This window comes from Giraffa tippelskirchi, chromosome 6 (genome assembly GCF_054371585.1).
Source record: "Giraffa tippelskirchi isolate mGirTip1 chromosome 6, T2T-mGirTip1v1.2.pri, whole genome shotgun sequence".
Taxonomy (NCBI): domain Eukaryota; kingdom Metazoa; phylum Chordata; class Mammalia; order Artiodactyla; family Giraffidae; genus Giraffa; species Giraffa tippelskirchi.
In genome coordinates, this window is record NC_137280.1 from 47,952,120 (window position 1) to 47,972,969 (window position 20,850).

The window sequence follows — 20,850 nt, forward strand, 5'->3', positions numbered from 1 at the left end:
CAAACTGACAAAAACTAAAGACAAAGAATATTAAAAGGAACAAGGAAAAAATTACAAATAACATATTAATACAAGGGAACTTAAGGTTCCTTAACTCCCTTAAGGTTATCAGATGATTTGTCAACAAAAACTCTACAAGCCAGAAGGGAACGGCACAGTATATTTAAAATGATGAAACGGAAGAAACTACAACCAAGAATACTCTATCCAGCAAGACTCATTCAGATTTGATGAAGAAATCAAAAACTTCACAGACAAGCAAACGTTAAGAGAATTCAGCACCACCCAACCAGCTTTACATCAGACTATTAAAACTGGCCAGAGCAGGTAGAAGTAATTTTTTCTTTGTATGGTTTGTGCTGCTTAGAACAATGCTACAAAGCATGTTTTACTTTTCATTTAAAAACAAAATCTAGAAGTTACAAAACCCAAATATCGCAGCTTTCACTCAGACACTCCTTGCACCATATGGAGACCTTCAGTCTCCTTCCCCTGACCTTTCGGTCATCCTAGTCAATCCCTTCCCACCTTCACTTTCTTCTTCCTCATGCAGCCCCACATCTGAACCACTGCTTTCTAGTGTTTTCAGTCCCTTTTTCTACTGTTTTGTTTCTCCAACAAGCCAGAACTTGGTAAGTACACCAGCCTACACTTCTGAAAATTGGGCTGTAGAAAAATGACTAAATCTCACATCTTGAAGTTGCTACAAATGTATCACCTCTGGTCTCAACTAGGCCTTTGGGGGCTTCGCCGGTAGCTTAGCTGGTAAAGAATCCACCTGCAATGCAGGAGATCCCGGTTCGATTCCTGGTTGGGGAAGATCCCCTGCAGAAGGGATAGGCTACCCACTCCAGTATTCACCGGCTTCCTTGGTGGCTCAGACAGTAAATAATTCACCGGCAGTGTGGGAGACCTGGGTTCGATCCCTGGGTTGGGAAGATCCCCTGGAGGAGGGCATGGCTACACAGGCCAGTATTCTCGCCTGGAGAATCCCATGGACAGAGGAGCCTGGCGGGCTACAGTTCACAGGGTCACCAAGAGTAGGACATGACTCAGGGACTGAAGAGAGCCAAGCCTTCACTGCTGCCTAGCACTCAGGGAGGTCTTATTTTCCTGCTCTTCCCCTTTTCCATTCTCCAGGGCAGCTACTTCTAGCATTCTCCATGCTATCCAAATCTAATTCTAGTTCCGTCATTTCTCAGATGACCAAACTTACTATTCAAATAAGAAAAGTCATCTGACAGGAAATCCCTCAGTGACCTCACTCTCCAAATGCCACAAGCACAGCATCTCTGTATCCACACCTGTTCCGTCCCCCTAAACCTGTTCCCCCACCCTCTCCTGTCCCTCCTTCTAACGAAGTGCTCGGGATCATACCCATCCCACCACTCACAGGTCTCATGACATCAGCTATATCCTGTATTATGTGGATTCTCTTTTCCCTGTTAATGGCAATCACATGCTACCTTCTGGTTTCTCCCATTTTCTTTCAAACCAAAGAAAGCAAAAACTGAACATGTTAATTTTCCTTCTAAATGTGTTCCCCACCTCAGACAAGGGCACTGCTAATTCTTTCTTTGTTTCATTTCCTACAAGCAAGTTCTATTTTCCCTCCTAAATATATCAAATTCCATTTCCATTGCTCTTGCTGCTCTTCTAAGTCTGTATATTGTAAAAAATCTAACTAGATTATGTGCACCATCCTTTCCCCTGATTCTGCTCTCCCTTTCTATCCATTCTCAATACCAAACTATTTATGATTTGATCTGTTTCCCTATCCTCTGCATTTTTCATACTCTAATCTTTGATCCAGTCCCATAGATAATCTTAGAAATTCAATGTGCTTCCTGGACTATGCTAGCTTCTACCAATTTTTTGTTTCAGTTTAGCTCTCACCTCCTCCAAGAGGGTATTCCTGATCAACCAGTATTAATAGGGCCCTCCTGTGTGTATTCTCTTACACAGCACATTAAAACAATGTATCAAAACTGCCTATGTCCTCCACAGCACTTTAATCACCTTAAGTGCAAAGACTAGCTTACTTATCACAAGGCCCCAGCACTCAGCACACTATATAGAATACAACAGTTGCTCAGTTAATACTTGAATATTAAACGAAAGGCATCTAAGCCCCAAGCCAGTGCCTTTTCTATATGTCTCAATTGTAAACAGATATCTTAAGAGGAATTTTACTTCTATTTATATGTGAATAGGTTAATTTCAGACAAACTCTCCTCCTGCTGAGCCAAGTAAACTAGTGGAACAAAAAAGAAATTTTTTAAATTACCTATTTGAAAGCATCAGAGAACTATCAAGGGAGAGAAATATTACCAAGCCAACAGTAGGTGCTTTGATAAGAGTAGTAAGAAGCATTGACCTCTAAATGAGATTTATGGAGGAGAGAAAAGGCACATGTTACCAGTAACAGGAATGAAAAAGGAGACATCACTATAGCTCTTAAAGGCATGCAGAAAATCATAAAAGGCAAAAGAAACCCGTAGTGTTAAGGTGTTACCGTACTGGTCACCTTTGGATGGGATGGGTAACAGGTGCAAGGCAGCAAAAGGAGTTTTCCAGAGGGCGGGCAACTTTCTAGTTCTTAATATGGGTGGTCACTGCATGGATGTTTGCTTTGTGATCGTATATTGAGCTGTATTATTTATGTTTATCCATCTTCCTGTGTTACACTGTGTGTTACACTTCACAATAAAAAAGGTTTAAAAAAGATGGCTAAGAGTCAGGCTGCACTTTGTTTTGGTTGGTGTGTTTTGTTTGGTTCTGTGTGTGTGTGTAAAATTTAACTTCTAGAATTACATGATGATGGTATAGGCTTATAATCTGATCTGGCTAGACTAGACATAGAAATACAGTGCAGTACTATAGCAGGGTCGGGGGGAAGATGAGAGCTGGTAGAAGAGAAAATCAAAACTGAATGAGAAATAGATAAACACTGAAAACAGACTTTCTTTTCCCTCCACAAATACTACAAAAATATATAATAGCACACAGGTAGACCAATTAAAAGTGAAGTGAAAGTGAAAATCGCTCAGTCTTGTCCAACTCTTTGCAACTCCATGGACTCTACAGTCCATGGAATTCTCCAGGCCAGAATACTGCAGTGGGTAGCCTTTCCCTTATCCAGGGGATCTTCCCAACCCAGGGATCAAACCCAGGTCTCCAGCATTGCAGGCAGATTCTTTATCAGCTGAGCCACAAGGGAAGCCCAAGAATACTGGAGTGGGTAATATATCCCTTCTCTAGCAGATCTTCCCGACCCAGGAATGGAACCAGGGCCTCCTGCATTGCAGGGGGATTCTTTATCAATTGAGCTATTAGAGAAGCCCACAATCAAATCAAATCAAATTGTTTCAACTAATGCAGTGTATGTTTTTGAGGCAGCTATGACTTTTTAAAAAGTTTTTAGCAATAGTTTCACAAGAAACCTGCTAGCAGGGATAACAAAGTTGTCAGTAAATTTAAAATGCTACAAACTTTAAAAGCTACAATAGTACACGGAGCTTATTTTTATAAGGTCTTTGTGAACTATCCACAGAAATGGCCACTTAATTATCTTTACAATGTAACAGAAGAGTGTGACCACTTTATACTGGGAGTCTAAAAAGCTTAACAGAATATTCTTAGTTATTCGATTGGCTAAATTACTGGAATAATATTTCCTGTTTTCAGAAAACTAACGTCAGGTAAACCAAATCAGTGCACCCCAAAGGACAATCTACATTCTGGGTGCAAACAATGATGCAAAAGAAAAACAAGGGCCATGAAGTCAAAAACAAAAACTTAATCAATTTAAAGTTACTGTCCTTTATTTTGATGGAAATTCCTTGGCAGTCCAAAGGTTAGAAGTCAGTGTTTTCACTGTCGTGCCCTAGGTTCAATCCCTGGTTGGGGAACTAGAATCCCGCAAGTTATGCAGCCCCCCCCCCCAAAAGTTACTGTCCTTTGAGAACATATCCTTCTTAAGTTTCTAGTGTAAAAATGCTTTTTCTTTTAGGACATGGGTCAGTAGATGAACGTTATTTATTTATTTATTTATTTATTTTTAATGCTTATTGAGCTTCCCTGGTGGCTAAGAGGTAAAGAATCACCTGCCAGTGCAGGAGACAAAGGTTCGATCCCTGGTTTGCGAAGATCCCACATACTACAGAGCAACTAAGCCTGTGCACCACAACTACTAAGCCAACACCTACTACTGAGCCCACTTGCCACAACAACTGAAGCCGATGTGCCCTAGAGCCCGCACTCTGCAACAAGAGAAGCCACTGCAGTGAGAAGCCCGAGTACCACAATGAAGAGTGGCCCTCTTCCACTTGCTGCAATGAGAGAAAAGCATGCCCAGCAATGAAGACCCAGAACAGCCAAAATTAAATAGCTAAATATTTTTTAATAAAAAAAAATATGTAAAATGCTTGTGTGTGCATGTTAATTCACTTCAGTCATGTCTGACTCTTTGCAATTCTATGGACTGCAGCCCACCAGGCTCCTCTGTCCATGGGATTCTCCAGGCAAGAACACTGGAGTGGGTTGCCACGCCCTCCTCGAGGGGATATTCCCAACCCAGGGATCAAACCTGTATCTCTTGTCTCCTGCACTGGCAGGAGGGTTCTTTACCACTAGAGCCACCTGGGAAGCCCTCGTCCCCCCAAAAAATGTTTATTTACCGTAATAAAAAGTTGTCTACCATATGTCAACACCCTACCCTACTTTTTAGAAATTAAACTTGAAATTCAAGTCTAGTGACCACAGCTATAGACATCACATCAGTCTGGGCTGAGACTTTAAATCAGAACATTTTACCACACTATTAAGTAATGACATAGTATTCGACCTATGGGTATGGGATTTACTGGCAGTATTTTAGAACTAATATTCTATACTAGTCACACAAAATTAAATATACTGCTACATTCCCAGTACCCAACACAGAATCTGGCATATAATAAGTTTAACTTTTTTCAGTCCACAAGTGAATAAATCTCATGACCTGTACTACATCTCTCAACAACAAACTATTTAGATAAGAAGCCTAAGAACATTACCTAATTAAAACTTGATGAAAGTTCTTTCAAATTAAAACAGCTTTAGATATGAAACTAAACTTTTGAGGGACATTTTCACTAACATTTTTAGAGGATAACTTTCCTTATGTTATAAAAGAGGTTAGAGGTAATTGTATGTTTCCATTTGAATTAAAGATGTGTCATTTTCATGTAACTCTGAGATATAACCCTATTGTGAATGACACAGAAATTTCCTTAAAGTGTTATTTTAAGCATCTCCATGCAAATGACTTAAGTATTCTGGCATCCGTTTTAAAACAATCTTTTGAAAAGACTGCTCAAATATCTTAAGTGGTCCTGGACACCAGTAGAAACACTCACTCACATTACTTGGAAGTCAACAATATTTTTCACTAACTGCTTCCTTGGGCCAAGCAGATTGATGAAAATTCATTATAAAGGTGATTTTGATAAGCTGTATAATAATTACTGTCCTCTACATATTATGTATATATAAAATTGCCTTCTGGAAAAAGTCAATAAATTATACTTTTTTAAGTAAAGGTGTTTAGTTTTTTTTTTTTCAAATTAACAATACTTTTACTTTTTATTGAAATATAGTTAAATTACAATGTTGTGTCAGTTTCAAAAAAGATGTTGAGTTTTTAAAAGCTAGTAAGGGTAGTTGCAACCTCATAGATTGTAGCTCACCAGGCTACTCTGTCTATGGAATTCTCTAGGCAAGAATATTGGAGTGGGTTGCCATTCCCTTCTCCAATGGATCTTCCCAATCAGGGGATTAAACCCAAGTCTCCTGCCTTGCAGGCAGATTCTTTACCACTGCACCATGAGGGAAGTGTAGTTACTGAAGTACTAGCTGTAGAAGAGAAACTCTAGAAGCAAACTAAATGTCCATCAATAAGGAAATAGTTCAATTCAACATACCCATTCTAAGTTTATGGCCAATGAAACAAAAAGAAAGGATATCTGATAAACATCTAAATGACTAACATATATGTGATTCTGTTTTAAAAAATAAAGCATAGAAATGGTGGTGAAATAAATATTTTATGCACACGCATACACAGAAGAAAATATCTGAAAAGATACCAAAGCTTAACACTGCCTGTGTCTGAGGGGAGGTGATGGAATTCTCCACCTTTCTTCTGTATCATTACATAGTGAGATTATAGTGCCACATTTTGTTGCTTAAACTAAGTGGTGCAATTTGTATCAACAGTACATAATAAACATATAAAAGAACAGATGAACCGCTGAGTTGTCAACAATTCAAAAAGCACCTATACAGTAATAATACTCATCACCAAGATTACCCAAGAAAACAAAGGAGTAGAAACAAGTTTACCTGGACTTCAGAACCTACTGCACCACTGTACCACACTGTCTCTTACTCTCTCTTTTACAGACATTTTTTTTTCTTCCATTTCTTTCCTTATGTCCATAGATTCACCAGTTAAACCAAAATCTATTTCCTTATATATGTGTGCTTAGTCACTCAGCATATTACGGCCGCCCTGGAAAATTAATACACCGTGAGTCTTGCTTCATTGCCAGACTCGCTTAGAGCATGAACTCCCCCTCCCTGCAAAGCACTAGACAGAATGTAGATCAGCCTTCCCTGTGCCATTTTGTATTGCTTTGAGTTCCTTCTTCCTGAAACTGAACAGGGCTCATGGATATTTGTTGTTGTTGAGTTGCTTTAAGTCGTGTCCAACTCTTTGCAGCCCCAGGATCTGTAGCCCGCCAAGCTCCTTTGTCCTTCAGTTTTCCAGGCAAGAATACTGAAGTGGGCTACCACTTCCTACTCCAGGGGATCCTCCCAACCCAGACATCAAACCCACGTGTCTTTCATTGCCAGGCGGATTCTCTGCCGCTAGCTGCTGCTGCCAAGTCGCTTCAGTCGTGTCCGACTCTGTGCGACCCCATAGACGGCACAGCCCACTAGGCTCCCCCGTCCCTGGGATTCTCCAGGCAAGAACATTGGAGTGGGTTGCCATTTCCTTCTCCAATGCATGAAAGTGAAAAGTGAAAGTGAAGTTGCTCAGTCGTGTCCGACTCTTCGCGACCGCATGGACTGCAGCCTACCAGGCTCCTCCGTCCACGGGATTTTCCAGGCAAGAGTACTGGAGTGGGGTGCCATGAGAGACCTGGAAAGCCCATTTCCTTTATATTCACCAGGTCAAATCACTAATTGATTCCACGTCTCAGGTGAAGCCATTTTTGACAGAGCCAGCTCATTATATTCCTAGGCGATTGTGATCATGTCACTTCTTTGCTCAAAATTCAAATTTTTTAAATTTGGCACTCAAGTTCCTTCATGTGTGAATTTAACTTTACTTCTAGACTTTTGAATTACTCCCCTACAGTAGGAATCCTAAACTGCAACTCCGCAAGTCTTCTCTACTGTCCTCTGAATAAGCCCAGCTGTGTCTCTCTTGTCCTTACTCTAAAACTATCAGGTTGGCCAAAAAGTTCGTTTGGGTTTTTCCAAAGGCTGTTACAGAAAAACCCCGAACAAAGTTTTCAGCCAACTCAATAGTTGGATGAGGATAAGAAATAGTGTAAAATTGAGAAGACGAGGGATACATATTAAAGTATCCAGTATACATAGCCAGTATATGCTAACTGCCAAAAGAGGTAGAGACTATTCCTTGATATATTTTTTTTCCCTTTTCATTTCCCCTTTAACTGGCCATATCTATAGAAAAAATTTCAATTCTATTTATTGAACTACACTTGTATACTTTGCTAACTTTAAAACCAATTGTATTAACCTTTTATTGTTTCAAACAGACAAAAAATACCCATCTTACTACTGTATTCAAAATATCCAGGTGTGTTTTTTTCCCATTATGGATTTGTAGCCCAATAGAAATTTCCACAGCAGTTAGGTTTAATCCACAATTCTCAGGACATTCAATTATGGTTAAAAGAGCAAGAATTTTGCAGTGACCTGGATCAGCAAGCTAAATTACAGCCCCCTGCTTCATACATAGAGCTTCCCAGGTGGGTCAGCAGTAAAGAATCCTCCTGGGTTCCACCCCTGGAGAAGGAAATGGCAACCCACTCCAGTATCCTTACCTGTGAAATCTCATAGAGGAGTCCGGTAGGCTACATACAGTCCATGGGGTCGCAAAAGAGTTGGATACAACTTAGGGACTAAACAACAACAACAAGCCCCTTACATCAGCCTGACCTCAGGCAAACTGCTTAACCTCTCTAAATCTCTTTTCCTCCTCACCTGTAAAATGGGATAATACCCATCAATACTTCATACAGCTGTTGTAAAAGCTAAATGAACTAACAGGTGAAAACAATTTCACAATGCTTCATACACATCAAGGACTCGGTAAATATAAAATTATCGATACTAAAACAAAATTTATTAAATAAAAATCAAATATTATTACCACTCAAATGCAGTAAAGCTACAGACAAAACTAGATTATTTGGCATCTTTGTTTTCAGCGATTTCGAAAACCTGAGCACCAGGTAATGAGACTGCACCGTTGGAAAACTGCCCACATTCTCCTAACGCAAAATGCATTAGCGCCGTCTACGCCTTAAAGAGTGCCTTATTTTACTCAATCTCTCTGCGAAGCAAATGATTGGAAAAGGATGACTACTGATCCTAAGAAATAAGTAAGAGAGATACAATGATATGTCTCAGATACACGTCAAAATAATCTGGGGAGAGGGACAAGCCTAACCATTTACTGATACTTGTTGAAACTGGGTGAGTTCTTTACGCTAGCCTCTGGACCAGATTTCCATAATATAACGTGTTTTTAAATGTTAAAAGGTCGATTCTTTCCCTTCCCCCCACCCCCCTTTGGGACTAATGCAAGTCCTGGTCAAGAACATACAGTGGGAAAGTCCAAGGAGGCGAAAAGTGAAAACAGCAAAAAGCTGGCCAGCTGAGTTGGTTAAGCCCCCGGGCGCCCGGGAGGTGTGCTACCGGCTCCGGACGCACGAGGCCTGGTGGGGAGGTGCGCCCGCCGATCCCGGGGGACGCGCAACACCCACGGGAACCGCCGCCAAGGGCCTTCCGGACACCGGACCGAAGACGGAGGAAGGCAGGGGGCTGCCGTGGGGTGACTGGGCGGCTGGGGGAGCCCCCGTCCTCGGGGCTAGTCAGCCGAAGCCCCTCCGCTCCGCCGAAGCTCCAGCCCCACCCAAGCCCTCAGCCAGCCGGCGGCCCCAGAACCTCTCCCGTCAGCCGCGGCGCAGGCACCCAACCGGACGGCGGAACCCGCCCGAACCGCGCTCCTTCAGCTCCCACGCAGGCTGTCACCAGGACTCCCCACCACCATCCGGTCCGGGGGCACCTCCTCGACCCCCAAGCCAACCGCTCTCCAAAGTCGCCAGCCCCACTTTACCTCGGCCGCGCGGCAGCCAGGAGCCTGCTCCGGCAACTCAGGCTTGGAGCTAGGCTGCCCCGGGGCGTTGCTGACAATCACCCAGTCTCCGCCCCGAGCACCGGCCAGCCTGACCAATCAGCGCCTGACCCGAAGGCGGGCACGGAGAGCCGGGAGCGGAAGGCGAGGTGACGGTGGGACGCGCCTGGGGCGGCCTTTCGCAGTGTGCGCACGCGCGGGGCTCGACCAACCTGTGCGCTTTCTCGTGAACCTGGCTTTTTGTCTTCACTTCTTGCGCTGCGAAGTGCTTCGTTAACTTCAAGCTCTAGGTGTGTAGGAAGACCCACATTCTGATTGTGGCCACAAATGTGGATGACCTTGAAAAAAGCTGTGAATCTTAAGCCCTTATTAAGCTAACAGATGTTGAGCTCTTTCTTATCGCGCTGTAGGGACGTGTCCTCACCCAGTCTATGTTGTGCCTTCATATCTCGGGTGTTTGTCTTTAGGGGAATTGAGGGTGTGGGGTTATACAAAGTGCCTGATGGATGAGGATTTTACTGTCTTCAGTTCCAGCATCTTAGTCTGATTCATTGGAACAGGTGTTTTTTTCAATAGTTGAATATCCTAGGACACTGGATTTCAAATCCTTGTCATGAAAATAGCATTATATTTATAGCTAACAATATATTAAGCTTGGTAACCTGTGTAGGACTGATAAAAGATTCATTTGTAGAATGAGAAGCCTGTCTATTTCTGTATGAGCTTTCAAGAGGCTGTTGGTGATTAGCTGTTTCTCTTACCCTCCCATTGTAATTGACCCCAGAGATCAGTCATCAGAGCTTTGATGTTCTTATCACGGGTGCCTGAGGCTGTCCCTGGTGAGAGCTTCCCTCCTTCAACAAGAGCATCAATTCACTTACTCAACAAGGGATTGTTGGGGGCCCACTGTGACAGTACAAAGACTTTAAAAATCTTTGAACCACGCCCTCAGTGAGCCTACAGGCTAACTACACACTTAACTTATGTAACCAAATGTTATAATGGAGGCATGGAGGGAGCCTGGAAGACCTACCTAACGCTGCCCTGGGTTCTCAGGGAGCCCAACAGAGAGGACTGAATGCTTGAGCTGGGACCTGACCTGATGAAAGAGCAGGAGCACCTGAGCTAAAGGGGCAGGGGGCAAGCTTTGTACTGTTTCTGACAGCGTTCACCTGTTTCCTCTAAGATCTTTCCAGGGTGAATTTGATGCTAAGCTAATAAATTTTGAGGGTTTTCCTGGTGGCTCAGTTGTAAAGCATCTGCCTGCCAGTGCAGGAAATGTGGGTTTGATTCCTGAGTGGGGAAGTTCCCCTGGAGACAGGAATGGCAACCCACTCCAGTATTCTTGCCTGGAAAATCCTAATGACAGAGAAGCCTGATGGGCTACATACAGTCCACGGGGTTGCAAAAGAGTTGGACATGACTTAGCGACTAAACAACAATGACAATGAAGCTTCTGCCCAAACCCTGTGACTTGCACTGGCTCTTTCCAAGACCCAAAGAGGGCATCTAGCACTGAGTTCACATGATCATATGTACTTTCAACTCTTTAAAAGGAAGATGTCTTAAAGACCTCCTCAATGGGGATTGGTTAAGACTTTTTTCCATTCCAATTTCCTTTCATTCACACTTGGCTTCATCCTAGATGCACTGCAGTGGCTCTGGGACATTTAGGGAATCTGGGTGAGGGAAAAAGATGAATTTGAGTCACTTCCTTGATAAGTTATTGCTGACTCTCCCGGTGTTGGAATGGCTTCCAGGAAAGCTCCTAACCATGCTTTATTCTGTCTCATAAATGTATGTGTCCTGTGGGACCTGCCATTAGAAGTATGTAGCTGATGGAAGACAAAGAGGGTTTGAAGTGTGCTCAGCCAGAAGCTAATCTAGGGGAAAATTCTACAGTCATCGCCTTTTTAAAATTATAAGCAGAGTGCTTTATTTTTTGTTTTTAGTCAACTTTATTTTGGAATAACTTTAGATTTACAGAAAAGGTTATAAAGATCGTACAAAAAGCTTCTGTGTGCTCCTCACCCAGTTTTCCTTAAGGCTAACATCTTACATTATCATAAAATATTTATAAAACTGAGGAGCCAACACTGGTACAAATTCCAGACTTAGTTCAGATTTTACTAACACTTTTTCTGTCCCAGAATTCAATCCAAGGTGCCACATTGCATTTAGTCATCATGTCTTTTTAGGCTCCCTGGTCTGTTTCTCAATCTTTCCTTGTTTTTCATAACCTTGCTTATGACCATGACAGTTTTGAGGAATCTGGTCAGATATTTTTTAAAATGTTCCTCAACTTGAATTTGTTGCTTTTTTTTTTTCCTCGTGATTAGACTGGGATTATAAGCTTTGGGAAAAATACCATATGGATTAGATGCTCTTCACATCATATCATATGAGGGGTCCATGATGACTTAATTATGCTGATATTAAATTAACCCTGACCACCTAGACCACAGTAGTGTTTGCTAGTGTCAACACTGTAAAGTAGCATTTTTCCCCCTCTTTCCATATCGTCTGGAAGTAAGTCACAAAATCCAGCCCACACTGAAGGAGAGTAGGAGATTAAGCTTCACCTCCTGGAGTAGAATATTTATGCGTATTATTGGGAATTTTTCTGTAAAGAAGATTCATCTCTTTCTCCTTACCCCACTTATTTATATCCAATCACTTATTATAAATATGCATATATTTTTATTTTATACTTCGGTTTGTATTTTATATTATGATTTTAATTTTGTAGTTCAAATTTTTCTGTCTTGCCCATTGGAACCTTTGAGGTTGGCTCATATGTCCTTTTTGTTTTTTGATCATCATCTTTTTTCTTGAACTACAAGAAGCTCCAGGCTGATCTTGTATTTTTCCTGCCCCAGCATTAGAGTTGCCATTTCTCCCTTTCTTCAAGGAGTCCTGGAATGGCATTTAGGAACCAAAATCTAGGTACTGGGTGTACTTGTTGCCCCGAGGTATCACTGATACTAGCCCCTCTTAGTGGACATATATTACTGCCTTGTTTTTTAATTCTTTGTTGACTTCTCTGTGATAGGCAACCTCTAAGTTGGCCCCCAAAGATCCCTGCCTGGTATTCATGCTGTTGTGTCATTTCTTCTCCTTGAGTGGGGGGTTGGACCTAGTGACTTCCTTCTAATGAACAGACTACAGCAAGAGTGATGGGATGTCCCTTCCAAGATTAGATTACAAAAGGATTGTGACTTGCTTGCTCTCTCTTGGTCTCTCCTTCAGTCACTCTGAGAAACCAGCTGCCATAATGTGAGCTGCTCTATGAAGAGGTCCATGTGGCAAGAAACTGGGGGAGGCCTCTGACCACCTGTACATCAGCCTGTAAGAAACTGAATCCTCTAACAGCCACGTGAGTGAACTTGGAAAAAGATCCTCTCCACCTTGAGCCTTGATATGACTGCAGCTCCGCTGACACATTGATTGCAGCTTCATGAGAAACCCTGAGCCAGAAACATCCAGCTCAGCCACACATGGGTTCTTCATGCACAGAAACTACGAGATAATAAATGGTTATTGTGTTAAGTTGCTATGTTTTGAGTAATTTGTTAGAAAGCAATAGATAACTAATATAATTTCTGACTCTTCCATAAGATCAGTGGTTCTGAAGTTTCACTGTGGAATTTTTTTTTTTTTTTTTGGCACATGGGATTTTAGTTCTCAGACCAGGGATCAAACCCGTTCCACCTGCTGGGGAAGTTTGGACACTTCGTAACACTGGACTGCCAGGTAGTTCCCGGGAAATTGTTTAAAAATGCATATAACCAAGCTCCTTTCCATATTCTTACGTGATTGCTCTGTATAGCTAAGTTTAAAACTGTAAAAGCTAACAGGGCAATCCATTTGGGGATTTTAGAAGAAAATAGACTTCTCTTTTTGGTGTATCTGATCCTGGAATTCTTGACCCAAACAAATGGCTTTGCTTTCTTGCAGAATCCAGAATAACTGAAATTTCATCTGCTAGTTGAAGCATTTATTGAATAGCGGAGGCTGCACTCTTACTCAATGTGCAGCCTTGAAAAAGTACCTTGACCTTTACATGCCTCCGGATTCTTAACAGGAAATTAAAGGATTATAATGCCATAAATAAAGCAAGGAGATTTATCTTTAGTAAGTGTATATTAGGGAATAAAAAGGTGACCAAGGCCAGTTGTGGACCAGTTTCCATGACAAGAGGTTAGGTTCCTATGTATTAATATTGGTTGATGGTAAGGCAGAATTCTGTTGTATTGATAGAAAGACTATGGACTTCTAAGTCAGACAGACCTATATTCAAATATTCTCCTGCCACTACCAGCTATGCAGCGTTGGGCAAGCCAGCCAGCCTCTGTGGGCCTCAATTTCTTAACAGTGGGGAAAAGAGTCACCTTCAAAGGACAGTCCTGAGGACTAATTGTGTACCGTTTGTAAAATACTAAGGGCAGGGCTTCTATGGTGGTCTAGGGATGAAGAATCCACCTTGCAATGCCAGGAGCACCGATTGGATCCCTGATCTGGGAAGATCCCACTTGCGGTGGAGCAACTAAACCCATGTGTCACAACTATAGAGCCCAGCCCTCATGCCTGGAGCCCTCACTCTGCAACTAACTAAGCCACCGAGATGAGAAGGCCACGTGCTGCAACTAGAGAGTAGCCCCCACTTACTACAATTGGAGAAAGCCGCCATGCAGCAACGAAGACCTTGTGCAGCCAAAAATACATGAATAAATAAATAAACAAGACCCTTTCTCTAGTTTTGCTTTTTTGACAGCTCTGATTGCTTGTCTATAAAAAAATATATCACACTGAAACGGGCCTCAAGAGTTCCTGACTTTAGAATCTAAGAAAACCTAGCTGGTAAAAGACCACTGGGTAAGACAGTGAAGTACCCATGATAGGGACACTTAAAAGATAAAGGGCAGCTGGATGCGTTGAGGAGAGGTGCAGCTACAGGACAGCTGCTTAGGGATAATTGATGGGATAGCATCATCTCACATGAGGGGAGAGTTGAAAGTTGCAGGTTAATGCCAAATAGTTCAGTGCTCTTAGCTTCAAGGCTCTGGTCACCATGAAAGGCAGATATTATTAGAGAATAATGCTTAAATCATCTTCCATCATGTAAATCTCAGTACAAATGAATGCGTTTTACCATGGTGCCCAAGGAAGAATTACTAAGCTATTTTGATTTAATCATATATTTTTGGATATATTTGGTTGCTCTGAGCCTTGAAACTATTTTATTTTTCTCAGATCAGTGTACAAACCCACCTGATGTATGGTATGTCCTAAAAGATGTATATCCAAATAGATAAAAACGTCACTGCCTTCCAGAGACTGTGATTGTGATATTTCCTTCTCTAAACCAGATTTGGGATAGACACTGACCCACAGAGCTCTTTTTTTTATGCATTTAAATGATGCTTTGTTTATAAAATTGTAATTATGGAAAATGTTGAACATGCACAAAAGTAAAAAGCATAGTACAATGAATCCTCAAATACTCACCACACAGCTTCCCACCCCTATTGGTTTCATTTATACTCTTTTCTGGCCTCTTTGATTCTTCTTTTTTGGGGGGGAGGTGATGCCAGAGAATGAATCACAAGGCCTGATACAAGCAAACTCTTTGATTCTTTTGAAGCTAATCTCAGCCATGTCATTTCAACCATAAATATTTCTTCGAATATCCCTAAAAGATAAGGAGTCTTTATTTTATTTTAATTTATTTTTGTTATTTATTTATATATTTGGTCACGGCTTATGGAATCTTAGTTCCCCCAGCAGGGATAGAACCAGGCCCCTGGCATTGAAAGCAATGGGGAAGTGTCTTTTTAAAAAGGTATCTATACTATTATCAAGGCTTCCCGAATGGCTCAATGGTAAAGAATCTGCCTCCAATGGAGAAGACACCGGTTCAATGACTGGGTCAGGAAGAAGCCCTAGAGAAGGAAATGGCAACCCACTCCAGTATTCTTGCCTGGAAAATTCTGTGGGCAGAGGGGCCTGGAGGGCTACAGTCCATGGAGTCAAAAAGAGTTGGACATGACCGAGCGACTGACACACGTATTTGTCTCCTTTTATTTTCTGTAAACTGCTGATTAGGTATAAAGGCTTGATCTGATTCCGGTTCATTTTTTTGGCGAGAATACTTCATCTGTGGCCGTGTACACTTGCATCAGAAGCTACATAATGTTCATGTGCTTCTTTTTTGAAACATTAACGGCTATTGATTATCACTGATAATCAATAATCAAGCCTAGATCCATGATCTCATTATAGTTTGTGAAAGGGTGATGACTGCTTCCTACATGGCTCAGTGGTAAAGAATCCACCTGTAATATAGGAGCCTAGGAGCCATGGGTTTGATTCCCGGGTCATGAAGATCACTTGGAGAAGAAAATGGCAACTCCCTGCAGTATTCCTGCCTGGGAAATCCTGTGGACAGAAGAGCCTGACAGGTGACAGTCTGTGGGGTTGCAAAAGAGTTGGACACAACTTAGCGACTAAACAACAATGATGATGTGTTATCATCGCGTTTCCTTTATTAACTAATTGGTTACTTTGAGGCATGTTTATAATGAATGGCAGATTGATGCTTGTTTTTTAATATCTACCAGTTTTCTAATTATCTCACATCAACTATTTTGTTACCCTGAAGTGTAGCGCGTTTCAGAAAGGCAGGTTTAATACTTGGCTTGATTTAATGCTTGTTTTGATTCTCTATCATGTAGTTTTCAGAAAAAGTGATTTGGTTTCTTCAAATTCTCCAAAGGTGGCTGATGATGTTTCTTTTTATTTTTTCCCCCCAGTATTCAAGTACTCCTGGGACTTCTCTGGCGGTACAGTGGCTTATTCCATGCTTCCAGTACCGGGGACATGGATTTGATCCCTGATCCAATGGGAAAACTGCATGCTACAGGCCATGGCCAAAACAAAACAAAACAATGAACCAACCTCCTCCTCAAAACAAACATTCCTGAATTTTTTGACCATAAATTAGCTTTTATCAGATCTTTTCTAGATAGTGTATTTTTTAAGAGAGACATGGGACTAAATGTACATTTATGGACTGTCTTCTAGATACTGGTCTAGATGCACTGATGCATTCACTTATACTACTTTATCTGATTTCCATAACAATCTTGGAAGGTAGGTGCCATGACCTCTGTTTTTTAGAAGAGACTGAGGCTCTCAGCAGCCAGGTGAGGAGTACAAAATCATACAGCCAGCTCGTGGTCAAACTCAGATTTGTCGGTACCACTTGGCATCCTGTAGATTTTTGAATGAGGTTGTACAGACACCAAGTCACTCAGTGGGGCTCACTGGTTGCCCCACCAGCCTCTGGCCTCTTGTATGTCCTCCTCAGAGTGTTTGGTGACCTCCAGTTTGTCGCTCTCATACTTAAAAAAATAGTTCCCTGGAACTGCTAAATACCCCTCTGCCTTTTAACCTAACACATAGATTTTTTTTTTTTCCAGAAACTTAAACTGATTTTTATTTTTTAAAAACTTTAGTGGAATATAGTTGATTTATAATGTTGTATTACGTTCATGTGTACAGTCCAACACATAGATTTTTGTTTGTGGTTGTTCAGTTGCTCAGTTGTGTCCGACTCTTTACGACCCCAAGGACTGCAGCATGCCAGGCTTTCCTGTCCTTCACCATCTCCTGAGGTTTGCTCAAACTCATGTCCATTGAGTTGGTGATGCCATCCAACCATCTCATGCTCTGTTGCTCCCTTCTCCTCCATTTTATTACAATATGATTTTACTCACTTACTGCAAATTTGTCACATTATATATAAAACTACACTTACACCTGCCCCCAATAAAGTTACTGTATTATTATTTTTGGCTGCACCATGCAGTTTGTGGGATGCAAGTTTCCTGACCAAGGATCAAACCCAGGCCCTGCTGCAGTGTAAGCACAGAGTCCTTACCACTGGACTGCCAGGGAATTCTGAAAATATGTATTATTTTTTATAGCAGATTTTTCTAGATCGAGTTCTAAAAGGCTGTAATAACTTACACTTTCACAGCAATATCTGAGAGTTCTCTTCTTATCCATTATCCCCATCAGCAACTATGTGTCATTTTGATTTTTGCTAGTCTGATCAGCATCAAGTGATTATTATCATTGTTAAATTAATTTCCTTTTCCTTATTAAAAGTGGATTTCAATGTCTTTTTATGTTTATTGGCCACATGGATTTTCTCTTGATTAAATACCAATTTACATTCTTTACCCAATTTCTTTTTAAAAATATTTTTATTGAAGGATAGTTGATTTACAATGTTGTGTTAGTTTTAGATGTACAGGATAACAAATCAGTTATACATATATCCTTTCTTTTTTAGATTCTTTGTCCATGTAGGTCATTACAGAGTATTGAGTAGTTTCCTGTGCTATACATTATGTCATTATTAGTTATCTATTTTATATATAGTAGTGTTTATGTGTCAATCCCAATCTCCCAATTTATCCCTCCCTGACACCCAATTTCAATAGCGTTGTTAACACCCTTCTTGACAATTGGTAATCAATTTTTGAATGTTACTCTCTATTTTCTCACCAAGTTACTCCCAAATCTCTTACCTATTGACCTTGCTTATGTATCTTTTTTCCATGCAAAAAAGTTTTTAAAAACAAGTCAAATATGTCCATTTCTTCTTGTAAACTTCTTGATTTCCATTCTTGTTTAAGGTCTCCCCCTACTTGTTCATTGTAGTCTCCAAGATTTTCCTAAAGGATTTTTAATATTTCATTTTTTACTATTTAGTTTTTAATCCATCTGGAATTTAATTCTTTGGTAAATGATATATGGATAACTCTTTTATGTTCATACAATTTTATATTTCAGTGCTTCTATTTACTTCTCATCCTTTAAACTTTTCTATTTTGATGTTTTTAAGTCTTACATAGTAGTTTGATAGTGTGTGTATGGAATTTATAAGTAAATCATATACATATATCAGAACTATGTGCTCAAAAAAAAAAACAGTGCTTGATCAAAAAGTTTTGGAAACCACTGCATTCGACCTTGAGCTCTTTGAGAGGAGTGATTGTCCTCATCTTTGAATCCATTGCTCAGATTGTCTCTGGCGTGTTGTATGTGTTCCAAAAATGGTTGTTAATGAATCGAATGAATAAAACTGCCATTGTGTGATTCATGTCTTAAGCAAGATAGCCACTGAGAAACCTGACATTCCAGCTGTCTCTTGTGGCAAGACATCTGAGGTTAAACACAAGCTATGACTCACAGTGGCAGGTACTATAACTTCACTGGTGTTGAGTTCACTTTTATCATGGGAACATAAATTCTTAAAATCTCAAAAGGCATTCCTGTGGCTTATAGGATTATAGGTGTTTATGAAACTAGTAATTGTTTTTTGTGAATACATTCCCTGCCTTTTAACATCAGTCACCTACTCTCTGTAATGGCAGTTTGCTAGGAAAAATTGGTCTTTTCAATACTATGAAATCAGAAGTATCATTTAAATTAAGTCAAAGACTCTATTAAACATTTTATTCTTGATGGTGCTAAAAACCTATGTTATCAATTACTAGTTGGGAATACCCCAAATGTCTTTTCCCTTTCAAATATGCAAATTAATCTAGCAAAAATAGCAAGTTTATTTTCCTGGGTTATTGTTTTTAATAACAATACTGAATGAAGTTTCATTTACTCAATTAATGGGCTGTTTAATCTGCTGTTTGGACATATGTTTCTCATATCTTTCTACAGTTACAATTCATTTTTTCCCCTATTTCTTTCTTTTTCCGTTCTAGCTGTTAATTGGTCTGGCTGATTGTTACAAATGAGGCTGGTGCTTCCACCACCTGACATTATACATCATTTTTGTTTCCTTTTTATTTTAGACTCAGTATTCACTTACTGGGGCTTCCCAGGTCGCGCTAGTGGTAAAGAGCCTGCTGCCAGTGCAGGAGACATAAGAGACTCGGGTTTAATCCCTGATTGGGAAGATCCCCTGGAGTAGGAAATGGCAACCCATTCCAATATTCTTGCCTGGAAAATTCTGTGGGTAGAGATGCCTGGCGGGTTACAGTCCGTGGGGCTGCAAAGAGTCAGACACCACTGAGCACAACAACATAACATTTACTTACTACCCCCACTCCCTCTTGTGACTTTGGGAAGCAGAAACCAGCCAAACATGCTTTTGTGTTTTTGATATAGGTCAGATGGTGTGAAAGAGACCTTTTCCACTCAACCTTCCTCCTTTTGCTCAAATTAATTAGGGGGAGAGAAGAATAACTAAGGATGCGTGCATGTGTGCTAAGTCGCTTCAGTTGTATCTGACTCTTTGGAACCCTACGGACTGTAGCCCACCAGACTCCTCTGTCCATTGGATTCTCCAGGCAGGACTACTGGGGTGGGTTGCCATGCCCTCCTCCAGGAGATCTTCCCCACCCAGCGATCGAATTTGCGTCTCTTATGTCTCATGCATTGGCAGGCAGGTTCTTTACCACTAGTGCCATCTGGGAAGCCCTAACCAAAGATAAGAGAAGGCAAAAAAATTTGAGCAGAAGTTATCTATTTTGCTTTTAAATTTACGTATAGACGAAATCAAATTTTGGAGACGTTAGCAGAGACTACAGCTTGGGATATTTTCACTCACACTGTCTCCATTAGAGGCCTGTCAAATTCCTTTTAACTTTAATATATTTAGTATGTGGCAGAATGAAACTGTGAAAGAGAATTCAGAATTTATTCAATGAGGTTATTGAGTGCAATGCAATCATTATGGCCTGTAGGATTTAAATTATGCTTAGAGAAATATTTAAAAATATAAAATCTATACCTAGACAAAAATGTCAGTGGTCGCCATGAATTAAACATTTAAATCCTTACTTTGACAAGCTAAATAGAAAAAAAAGTTTAAAAAAATACTTCCTGAAGAATTGGAGGAAATTATCTCATTATTAGTCTCTTTTTCCTTACCCACCCCCCCAAAAAATCGTTCCAAAAAGAAGCTTCCATTTAAAACAAAAAAAAACCCCCTGTCCTTTGCAACCCTCGCGCTGCTAAGAAGATAGTGCAAATGTTCTTAGGCAAAAACAAAAAAATGTGAAAAGATTCTGAATTAAGACCCACGGAAGTGAAAGAAGTATTACAAAACTGCTTTATTGGAACTGAATGAGTTGCTTGAGAAGTTAAGCTCAATTTGAATTGCTGAAGGAAGGGGCGGAGAGGTTCCTCCAGCTCCGGAACTCTGGGAATTGTAGTCGGGAAATTGCGAGGGTTTCTCCTGAGGAATGAAGTTTCTTTGCTTAGCGCTTAATAGACGGAGAGTCGTTTGGGCCAATTCACTCTTTCCGGCTTCTCATTGGATCCTCCGGTTTAACATTTGGGTATTTCCCTTGGTCACCAATGAACGCTTTAGTCTAAGAAGA

The 20,850-nt window shown here is 40.8% G+C and overlaps 2 protein-coding genes across 33 annotated transcripts in view; one reads left to right on the forward strand and one right to left on the reverse strand.

The window, feature by feature from the left end:
- Positions 1 to 10,297, reverse strand: part of MTFR1 (mitochondrial fission regulator 1) — a 59,264-nt gene extending 48,967 nt beyond the window's left edge. For 7 of the 29 annotated variants that reach the window (XR_014057335.1, XR_014057338.1, XR_014057337.1 and 4 more), the window contains exon 1: positions 9,419 to 10,297. The gene's annotated coding sequence lies outside the window, so the exon portion shown is untranslated. Of the gene's footprint in view, positions 1 to 8,905 lie in introns of all 29 variants that reach the window. The other 22 variants (XR_014057343.1, XR_014057339.1, XR_014057330.1 and 19 more) reach the window with 7 other exon arrangements.
- On the forward strand, positions 5,584 to 12,985 carry LOC145510983 (uncharacterized). 4 transcript variants are annotated; one of them, XM_081503317.1, is made up of 3 exons: positions 5,584 to 7,024; positions 8,161 to 9,726; positions 12,686 to 12,985. In XM_081503317.1, the coding sequence occupies exon 2, from the start codon at positions 8,881 to 8,883 to the stop codon at positions 9,469 to 9,471; it is 591 nt and encodes a 196-aa protein (XP_081359443.1). In that variant the 5' UTR covers positions 5,584 to 7,024; positions 8,161 to 8,880; the 3' UTR covers positions 9,472 to 9,726; positions 12,686 to 12,985. The 4 variants fall into 4 exon arrangements, 3 of the variants coding, with proteins under 3 accessions (XP_081359443.1, XP_081359442.1, XP_081359444.1); XM_081503316.1 differs by having other exon boundaries at positions 5,597 to 9,726; XM_081503318.1 differs by having other exon boundaries at positions 5,597 to 9,585.
- The last annotated feature ends 7,865 nt before the right edge of the window (positions 12,986 to 20,850 follow it).

What these genes read in the sequence shown, in the direction of transcription:
- LOC145510983 (XM_081503317.1), top strand. Translation starts at nt 8,881, where the DNA reads ATGCAAGTCCTGGTCAAGAACATACAGTGGGAAAGTCCAAGGAGGCGA.